General features: G+C 35.9%; 2 protein-coding genes across 5 annotated transcripts; one reads left to right on the forward strand and one right to left on the reverse strand.

The window, feature by feature from the left end:
• The first annotated feature begins 1,000 nt into the window (after window positions 1–1,000).
• Window positions 1,001–6,705, forward strand: LOC122276546 (haloacid dehalogenase-like hydrolase domain-containing protein 3). Of its 4 annotated transcripts, XM_043086365.1 has the most exons (5): window positions 1,087–1,125; window positions 1,421–1,495; window positions 4,545–4,929; window positions 5,208–5,414; window positions 6,229–6,705. In XM_043086365.1, exons 3-5 carry the CDS (start codon window positions 4,672–4,674, stop codon window positions 6,505–6,507), a joined length of 744 nt encoding a protein of 247 aa, XP_042942299.1. In that variant the 5' UTR covers window positions 1,087–1,125; window positions 1,421–1,495; window positions 4,545–4,671; the 3' UTR covers window positions 6,508–6,705. The 4 variants fall into 4 exon arrangements, with proteins under 4 accessions (XP_042942296.1, XP_042942299.1, XP_042942298.1 ...); XM_043086362.1 differs by lacking the exon at window positions 1,421–1,495 and having other exon boundaries at window positions 1,001–1,125; XM_043086364.1 differs by lacking the exons at window positions 1,087–1,125; window positions 1,421–1,495 and adding an exon at window positions 1,509–1,684.
• Window positions 6,706–7,222: 517 nt separating this feature from the next.
• On the reverse strand, window positions 7,223–10,240 carry LOC122276545 (pentatricopeptide repeat-containing protein At1g09220, mitochondrial-like). Its single transcript, XM_043086360.1, has one exon. It carries the CDS (start codon window positions 10,017–10,019, stop codon window positions 8,529–8,531), a length of 1,491 nt encoding a protein of 496 aa, XP_042942294.1. The 5' UTR covers window positions 10,020–10,240; the 3' UTR covers window positions 7,223–8,528.
• Between the last annotated feature and the right edge of the window lie 272 nt (window positions 10,241–10,512).

Genomic DNA, 10,512 nt, shown 5'->3' on the forward strand with positions numbered 1-10,512 from the left:
TTTTGACCTATAAATTTGCTTATGTCGCATATCTCTCAAGAGTTGCTAGACAGTTATAAATCTATCTTTTTATACATTGAAGAAAGTAAAAGAAACCTTAATAGACAAGGTGGATGAATGGAAGAAGGAGGGAATGAGAGGGAGGAAGGGGAAAATAAGATCTGAAACCCTTAAAATCTTATGAGAGAAGAAGGGGAGAAGATGCGCTAGTTGATTTAAAATAATATTTTAATAATATTATATTCAATTTTTAATTTTTATCTAAAATTATTTTATCACATCTCACTATCACACAACTATCCAGACAAATGAAAATTGGAGAAAAGGATTACATTAGTTTAGGTGTTGAGAGTATTTCAATATTTTTTAATATATTCCATTACTATTTATTATTTTATTATTACTTTTTATATACTTTTTATTATTATTCATTATTTTTTATTACTATTTAATATTTTATTATTATTATTTATTTATTTTTTCACTACTATTTATAACATACCTCAACACTTCTCAACACTTAGGTACTGTTTAGCCATTGGAATTTTTTATCTCAAATACAAAATTCTCATTTCATTATTACATCTTTTCCAAATCCTTACATAAAATATAATAAACAATTTAATTTTTTTTAATTTTTTCAAATTTTAAAATAATAATAATATTAAAATATAATATTTTAATATTTAATTTTAAAGTTCAAAATTCTGATACGAGAATTCAATGGCCACGTGGCAATCAAGGAAATCAATTTTATGCTTCTCGTCGTGAGGGAGAAGTGTTTTCGGCCCCCCTCTCTCTCTCTCATTTAAGATTCTGCTTGGCCACTGAGAATTCTCAGATGAGAATTTTGAATTTTAAGATTAAATATTAAAATATTATATTTTAATATTATTATTGTATTGAGATTTGAAAAAGTTAAATTGTTTATTATATTTTATATGAAAATTTGAGAAAATTATAATGATGAGATGAAAATTTTATATTTAAGATGAAAATTTTTTAAGACCAAGCAGAACCTAAAAATAAACCTTTAACTTCAGGCCGTACAGGCGGCTGAAGCTAACATCCAAGACGTGCCATTTCTCCGAAGTAATTCAACTTCTCGTACATCGCAGCTCCTGGGTATGTTTCAAAAATCTTAATGAATATGAATTTTTGTTTGGCTTCTGAAAGTTGTATTTGTATATATGGAACAACTACCATCCGATCTTATAGCCCCATTGTTCTCTCTCTCTTTCTCTTTCTCTGCTCTGATCTGTTGATGATGTTTTGTTCGTTTTTGTGGTCTGTTATGTAAATTTCCTTTTTTATTAGTTAGACTGTTGATGATAAGCATGGCTAGAAATGAACTGTGGTCTGTACATTGCTTACCGAGTTCTGACTTTTCTTTCTTTCTTTCTTTTTTTTTTTTTTTCAGTTCGATTGAACTCTTGATGTGTTTGCTGATTTGGGTTTTCATGAACGTTGGAAATGATGGCCCTGTTTAGATTATGTGAGATTTAATTTTCTCTGAACGATTTCAATGTTGGATGTGTTATTTGGTGCTCAACAGATTTGGGTCATGACCACTTGGGTGAAAACAATTTGCTAGGTCTTGGTACTGATGCGACTGAAACTGATCCAAAAATATCATTTACGCCTGCTTAGTATTATCCTAAAATATCCTATAAATTTGTGACAGGTTGGTATTCAAAATTTTGGTTGAAGATTTGTAGTTTCTTCGTGATATATTATTTTGTACATAAGTTCCTGTGTTTCTCTTTGTGTATATTGATATTGTCACGGACTTTTGATTAGCTAAAATATTGAAAACTTCTGAGCATTTTCAAGTTGGAAGCTTCCTAGTCCTTTACTGAAACACTTGAAAGAACTTGAGCAAAAACAGGAAATACTTTTGGTGAAAGCCTAGAGTGACTCAGAATTTTGACACTGTTTTTGAAAGAAATAAAAAGTGCTTTTCTCAGTTTGGTAATTAAAAGAATAAATCAGTATGTTTTTATTCCTTAATGAGAATTCATACAAATTCTGGCTCTTTTTCTGCTCTATGTACATATATGTGATGTAATGTAATCCTGAAGATGGTGGGTGATTTTTGCTTGTAATTAAAGCTGCTTTGTTGGATTTGAAAATAAGGCCAAAAATGTATTCACTTAAAACCAAGTCCACCATGAAAATCTATGGTAGTGGATAACGGTCTTTCAATATTAAAACAACAAATGACAACTAATGAGAGTTTTGGTTTAAAAAAGTGACATAGTGAGAAACTCATATAATCTGTAATTTGGGATAGGAGGATTGATATCCCTCTGCACAATTTTAAACTTTCTAGTAGACAGATGGTAACTTTATTATGCCATAAAATCCATTGAAAGCTGAGTTCACCTACAGTCTTTGGCAATTTTCCTAGATGGGATATCTGTTTGTTAAGCCATAAAAAATATGCTATAGCTTTGTAGAGCTTGTATGATGCATGCGCGAGAAACTTTTGAAGCCCAATGTATTTCATTTGAGTTTATCTCATTTTATTGGTGTTTTACACTTGCAATGAGAATGCCATTAGTTATGGCATAATTGATGGGGAAAGTATGGTATGACTTAGTTTCTTACTTTGTATTCTATAAAAGGATTAGCAAGGCATGAAGTTTCATGAGGTAGATGAGAGTTTGATATATTATTGCTGAATTTCTCTCCGTTTCTTATTGTATTTATGTTCCCAAACAATGCTCATTATATTGTCATTTTAGAGGCTTCCCTTCAGAGTTGGTGATTGTAGATGTATGCATCTGCAAACTTGTTTACAAGATTTCTGTTTTGAATAGAACGTGGCAACTCTCCAAAGTAAAGATTGGGGGAATGGTTTTGTGAACATATCTTGCCTTTTGATTTCATCATTTGGTTAGCTTAGAAATTAAAGATTCATCATTAATTAGGACAAGGAGACAAATGTTGAAATGCATATGCTTCTCATTCTTTTTTGATAAGTGCATATGCATCTCATTCTTATGTGGAATGGACTGATGATATATTTTTATTAAATGATGCATGGAGACAAACGAGAACAGCTTATGTGGAGTTGTATTCCTGTTGGATTCCGGTACTAGGACTGCTTTATATGACCAGGTCTTTAGTCTAACGAGATTTCATCTATCATGATCCACAGTATAACTTTATTATTTTTCCGTCATAAGAGGAAAAATGAATAAGAAGAAAGAAAAGGAAACCCATTATGCTTTAAATTGATGGATTGTAGGAAATCAGAGGGCCATGATTGATAAATGTGCAGACTCAATTCATCTTTTGAAAACTAGGCGGTGAAGAAACTAACTATTAAATAGTTACAAAAGAAAAAAAAGAAAAAAAAAGGGAACTAACTATTAAAGCTTAGTTACATGGTGCTGATACCTGAAGCAGTGAACCAGAGAATAAACAAACAGGAATTGTGTACTAATTCGACTAATCATACAATGCAGACATTAGCCCTGAGTTAAAGATTGGGAACTGAATTGGCAGGTTGGTGAACTGATTGAGGAAAAGAAAGAGATTGACCACCTCATTGATATACGATCCTGTTAGGAATGAACTTATAAAAAAAAAAGATCCTGTTAGGAATGATGTTGAGGAACTGAAAATCTTTTTCCAACCATGAGGCCAATGGTTTTAGAGAAATGATTTCAAGTAAAAGATTAGACTATATAACTGACAATAAGTGTGATACCTCGGATTGAGTATAGAAGGTGGTAAATAGAATCCCACAGTGCCTGCAAGGGAGAAGTTCTTGCGCTTTATAATGATTCTAAAGGCTCCAATTATATCCTTGACTAGTTTTTTTGAGTGTAGGCTCAAATGTGGTTCAGACTCTCCTTGGATCATTCAAAATGTATCAAAGACAATCCTAACCAAAAGTGTGGAACTTTAGTTATGCAACCTACAACGGAATGGCCTGAGGAGGATATAAGATAAAAAGGGGGAGAAGAGATAGTTATATCTTGAAGTGAGTATAAGCTGGTGGTTTAAGATCCCACATTGCCTGCAAGGGAGAAGTTTGTATGGTATATAATGTTTCCAAGGGGCTCCAATTGTAATCTTAATTGGTCCATAGGGTATAAGCCCTTGTGTGGCTTGCGCATATCTTGAGCTGTTATAGTAAGTTAATTTGGAGAAGGTTAGAACTGAAAAATCTAAAGAGACCATCTTAGTGCTGATATTTAGCACATAAGTAGTAGGAAATTAGTCCAGACTATCTTTTCCTCCATTTATATGTTTCCATTTTGAGTCATTGAGCTACTTAGTCAGAAGAACTTTCATTGTACAATGATCATTACTAAATGAACTAAGAAACAAAATCTAAAATTTGGAAAAGAAAATGCATGCTTACCCAGATCCTATGTTTTCATGGAGAAGCCTTGGTCTCAAACTCGGTCACTGATACAAAGCAATATTAATCAAGTAAAAAAAAAAATTTAGTATTTACACCGAGTTGGATTTCTTTTCCAATGCTACTACCTTAAAAAAAAAAAACTGATTAAATTCTGTGCATGCAGGATTGTGGAAATGGCTGGAGTTGGTCGATCCATTTTATTGCTCAGCCTTTGAACTTTTTGCAACAAGTGCTACTCCAAAAACCCATTAAACGTCAATCCAGGAATCTGCTTTGTGGCTGCTGCTACAATGTCAATATTGCCAAAATTACGTTGTATCACTGTGGATGTTACTGGTACTTTGATAGCTTACAAAGGGGAACTTGGTGACTACTATTGCATGGCAGCCAAATCTGTTGGGCTGCCATGCCCTGACTACAAACGTGTGCATGACGGCTTCAAACTTGCCTATAAAGACATGGCCAAAAAGCATCCTTGTTTTGGGTTTACCACGAAAATGCCCAACATAGTGTGGTGGAAGACGTGTGTGAGAGACTCCTTTGTCAGGGTAAGGAAATCTGATGAGGCAGTGCCTTATCATGCGTTGCTTATATTGCTGACTATCTTTTTGCTAATCATTTCATATTACATCATGGTATGGTGGTATATGCATTTTGCTCCAAAAAAGTAAGTGTACAAAATGAATCCTTCTTAACCTGATGTAGGGGGAGGGACAATGATGAGACTGAGTAAAACTGTGCTTTTTGGCTCACAATTTTACATAAATATGCAATTCTATAATTTTCTCATTAGGAAGTTAAAATGGAATTTTTGTTTTTCCTACAGGCTGGATATGACTATGAAGAGGATACATTTGAGAAGGTGTTCAGACGCATATATGCATCTTTTGGTTCATCTGCTCCTTATACTCTCTTTCCAGACTCCCAACCATTTCTAAGATGGGTGCGTGAACAGGGGATTAAAGTTGGGATTGTTAGTAATGCAGAGTATCGGTATCGAGATGTAATTCTTCCAGCCATGAATATCAACCAGGTAAAGAAATCATTCTGTTTTGGATTCTGCTTCCAAAATTCTTATTTAGTATATCTTTAAATTAAAGTGTCGGAGACATTGGATTTAGCATCGGTGTGGAAATCTACCAACTGGTAATATTTCAAACTGTCACATACTGATACCGATGCAGTTGATCATTATCAAACCACAATTGTGGACACTTTCATTTATTATGGTGGAATTGCTGGCTTGTTCTAGTTTTTTAATACACTAATTTTGTCCCGTATCAACCATGTTGCACTGTTTAGCTTTGTTCACATGATCAACATAAGATTATGGAGGGAGGGATTGGGGGGGGGGGGGGGGATTACGGTGTGAAAATGTTCTGAATGTTTTTACAAATTTTAAACCAAAAGCTTCCTTTTCCAAAAGCCTCAGATTTCTTCTCTACCCACTACTTGAAATGCCAGACAGTTTTCTAAATTTTAACTTCTGAAACTTGTGAGTTGGAAGATGGTGCAGATTATTAAGCTTCCAAAGTCAATAAATTGGGTGACGATGATGTGGCTTTATAGGAGCACGTTTTGATACAAAAATTATATATTACAGTTGATATCAATACAAGTCACTTCAAGCTTTGTAAGAAATTTTAGTGAAAAGTGGTAATTTTTTGGCTGTTGCTTCATTTTTATCTTCCGTACATGAATCTATATGCAGACAAGTGTAACATCACTATATATCTCTGTTCTTTCATATGTTGACCAAGTTATTTGATGTTGAATTTCATGTCTGCATGGGACTTTGGATGTTAGACTAGAAATGCTGATCTTGTCAAGTCTAATGTGTTATTCAGGGATCTGAATGGGACTTTGGGGTGTTTTCTGGTCTCGAAGGTGTAGAGAAACCTGACCCAAGGATTTACGAAATTGCACTGGAGAGAGCTGGAAATATTGCACCGGAAGAAGTTCTGCATATTGGGGACAGCTTCCGCAAAGACTATGTGCCAGCAAAGACTCTGGGAATGCATGCATTGCTGTTGGATAGATTCAAGACGCCTGATGCTGAGGAATGGAGAAAATCTGGTGCCATTGTGCTTCCTGACTTAATGGCAGCAAAAGATTGGCTGATTTAATGGCAGCAAAAGATTGGCTTACTTCAGGAAAGTCAAACTGCTGACTGGCTTTCTTCTCTCTCCTTCATGAGTTACGTGGATAATTCTTCCCCAAAATTTTGTTTTATGCACAACATCTGACTCAAATTCTTCAGGGATTTGATTTGGGAGAAATTAACCCTAGCTGCGATTTTAATGAACTTACTTAACATTTCCATTGATTGTTATCTTGCAAAACAGGTTGAAATGATGCACTCTCGCATTTATACCCCGAGGTCATGATTGCCATTAATTTTGATGCAAACGCCATGTTCTAGTTGATGTTGGGAATGTAGTCATGGTGAGTACAGGCGGGCCGAAGAAAATTGGGACATGTTGAGTCATTAATAATACGGAGAATCATATTGAGACCATCCTTACGTAGAATACTACAGGGCATGAACCAAACCAAACTAAACTATTCCTAATTTTTAGTTCAAACAAATAGAATTCCAATACAATTTTGCAACAGATTAGATTTCTTGGAAATCTTATAAGAATCGCCAATCGGATTAGAAAGAAAAGAATAAATCCAAGGGATAAGACTGAACCAAGTAAAAGGATTAAAGTCCGTTTAAATAATGAAAGTGTTTTATCTCGTCTCATCATTATAACTTTCATAAATTTTTATATAAAATATAATAAATAATTTAATTTTTTTTAATTTTTAAAATAATAATAATATTAAAAAATAATATTTTATTCAATTTTTAATTTTTATCTAAATCCATATTATCTAATCTCACTGTACAAACCGTAACTAAGACCTGTATAAAAGGAGGGAAACCACTACAAACATAAAAGGCACTTCTATACTCTCTCTTGGGACTCACACACACTCTCTCTAGATAGCTGAGCACCATATCAAAGTCCAAGTACTATTAGGGGCCATTTGACTATGTTGTCCATCGGAAAATTGCATCAACAGATGGCGCCATCTATGGAATCGAGTTACCGCTCTCCAAAAAAAGATTGCATGACCTAACAAAAGCTAGTTCCTCACAAAAAAGGCACTACACTCAACAGAGGATTACAGCTGAAAAGAAGGGATAGTGGAGTACTAGATAAAAAGAGAGCCACTAAATTGAGCCACTGAATTATTCAGCTAATTCCAGGCACAGAATAATCTAGCAGCCTGTCCATATTCCAACCAAAGATGTCATATCAGCAACTTTAAGATCCCTCTGCTGGATTAACTCTTGCCTTTTCAGCTAAAATTCCTTTTCTAAACCAATCCTCAAACCGGAAAATGAGTTGGCCTTCTTTTATAATCCACTTACAGCGTTGAACAACTTCCTGGATCAAAGGCAAGATTGATTTTCCAAAATACTGGAATCCCACCATTATGGGAAGAGTGAAAAAGGATGGGGCACTGTCAGGTTCCTGCCTGAAAGCAGAAAGTGGGATTTTTGGGTTGTGATTTGAAGATATAAAATGGGAATTGGTATTGGTTACCAGGACAAGATTGCTAGTGTTGTAGCACATGTAATTATTTTGGGCAAAGTTCTTCTGGCCTTGTTGCTTTAGCTATGGATCATCCTTGAACTTGTTCTCACCATAGCCAGACAAAATAAAAGCGATCCATGAAAGTGGAAGCGAAGAACAATCAAATAGATTCCCTCTGAAAGAGTTCAACCTCAGCAAGTCCAGGAGTGAGGCCCTTTTGGTTCCCGTTTCTTGCAGAAATCCAATTCTTCTTGCAAATAAAATCATAACAACCCTCTTTTTTTATGCAGATTCCCAAAATTAACCCAATCGAAAGAGAAAGAGACCCCATGAGAGGCAGTCTACACCGACACAAAAGCACTCCGTATGAGATATCTGTCATGACATCATGCAATTTACTTATCACCCCAGCATTTGGATATAGGAGAATCTGTCTAGACGTGATCATCCATCTTTACCTTCAGTTAGACCAAACAGTGGCTGGGAACATTGAAGAAATTCCTCTTATCCATCAATTTTCTCAGCATCTCCAAACATCCCCACATCTTCACCTTCAGTCAGACCAAACTGTGGCCTGGAACTTTGAAGATTTTTCTTTTATCCATCAATTTTCTCAGCCTCTCAGCATCTACAAACATCCCTACACCTGCAAAGATGTTGGACATGAGCACATAATCCCCTCCATATTCTCTTTCCATCTCCAATATCTTGCCGGTGACTCTCTCACCCATCTCAACGTTATCGTGAAAGCTACAAGCACCCAAAAGTGTCCTCCAAATCACCACATTGAGAATCTCGACAGGAATCCCCAATGCCATCTTCTCAGCTTCTTCTAACCTCCCCGCTCTCCCCAACATATCTATTAAACACCCATAGTGCTTGATATCTGGCACAATTTGGTAACTATTTAGCATCTTATTCAGAAATTTTAGCCCCTCCTCGACCAGTCCACCATGACTACAGGCATTTAAAAGACTCAAGAAAGTTACCCGATTCGGCTTCATTCCAACTTCCTCCATCCTCTCGAAACTCTCCATAGCTTCTTTTCCCATGCCGTGCATTGCAAAACTAGATATTATGGATGTCCAAGACACCAGATTTTTCCTCTGGGCAGATGTATCCTCGAACAATGTTGATGCACTCTTTATGCATCCACATTTTGCATACGAGTCTATGAGAGAATTTGTAATGCGTATGTTAGATGTATTAAATCCTCTTTTCTCCCCATAAGCGTGAACCGATTGGCAGATTTTAAGGGCTCCCATAATTGATATAGCCGGAAAAATGGCAAGGAGAGACATTTCACTGGGTTTTATACCTTCATAAATAACCATTCTTCGAAATAAAGACAAAGCTTCGACGGGCTGATTCATGCGTGTGTACCCATCAATGATAGCTGTCCATGACACAACAGTCCGAGTAGGCATCTGATCGAAGAGAGAACGAGAAAGTTGGAGATGACCCCATTTCGCCAAACCGGAGATCATGACATTCCAGGTTACGGTGTTCCTCTCAGGCATTTCGTGAAACACATGCATGGCTTCATGTAAAGACCCACAAACTGCATATACATATACCAAAGCAGTTTGGACATAAACTTGGGACTGAAAACCAACTTTGACGACGAGAGCATGGAGTTGAAGTCCTGAGAAGATAGAGTGTAAGTTAGCACAGGTATGGAGTAGGAAAGTATAGGTGAAGCTGTCAAAGGAAAGACAGTTGAGGTTTTTGTAAAGCAGGAGAGCTTCTAAAGGGAATTGGCCGAGGGAATAGCAGCGGAGCAGAGTGTTAACAAGGAGAAGGATATGGGATGTGGACTGGTGGCTGTGTAGAAAGCCAGAGGTAATGAAGTGAGAGTGGACTTGTTGGGTGGCTTGGCGGCTCGATGAGTGTTTTTGTAAGAGAGAGACCAAGTGCTTTAGTAGTTGCTGTTGCTGTGGTGTATTAGGCCAGAGATGGGTGGCATGGTGTAAGGAAGAGGAGCAAGAACAGGACAGCCCTTTGGCTATCAAGTGAAGATGCGGCACTCTCCTCCTCGACCTCAGCATACTGCTTTCAGTCGTTGCAAAATTTTTATACCATGCTAGATCATTTCTCTCATTGTCGATACAAAAGAGATATATGCACCGTTTAATTCGCCTTGCATGGCAGTTGCTTCATTGTCTGTCTACTTCGGCCCATAGGTTCCATCCAAGACATGGACTGTATCTATTAATTAACACAACATATAGACATCGCAAGAAAACTTGAGAGTGGTACAGATGTGAAATACTCAATATGTATTGACTATATATATATATATATATATATATATATGAATGCCTTTCCAAAACTTTCTATGTAGATATTTCATAGTTAAGGATCATTTTTTTTTTCATAGTTTTCTTTATCGATATATGCACAAGCAAAAAATAAAAAAGGATCCTCAATTATACCTAGTACAAGAAAGAACTTAAACATTGATTCACAATACATTAAAATAGCAACAAAAACGACAACAATATTTTTGTTTTCAAAAACAAAGAAAGTTGATGGTCGAGA

The sequence above is a fragment of the Carya illinoinensis genome, chromosome 9, assembly GCF_018687715.1.
Source record: "Carya illinoinensis cultivar Pawnee chromosome 9, C.illinoinensisPawnee_v1, whole genome shotgun sequence".
Taxonomy (NCBI): Eukaryota; Viridiplantae; Streptophyta; class Magnoliopsida; order Fagales; family Juglandaceae; genus Carya; species Carya illinoinensis.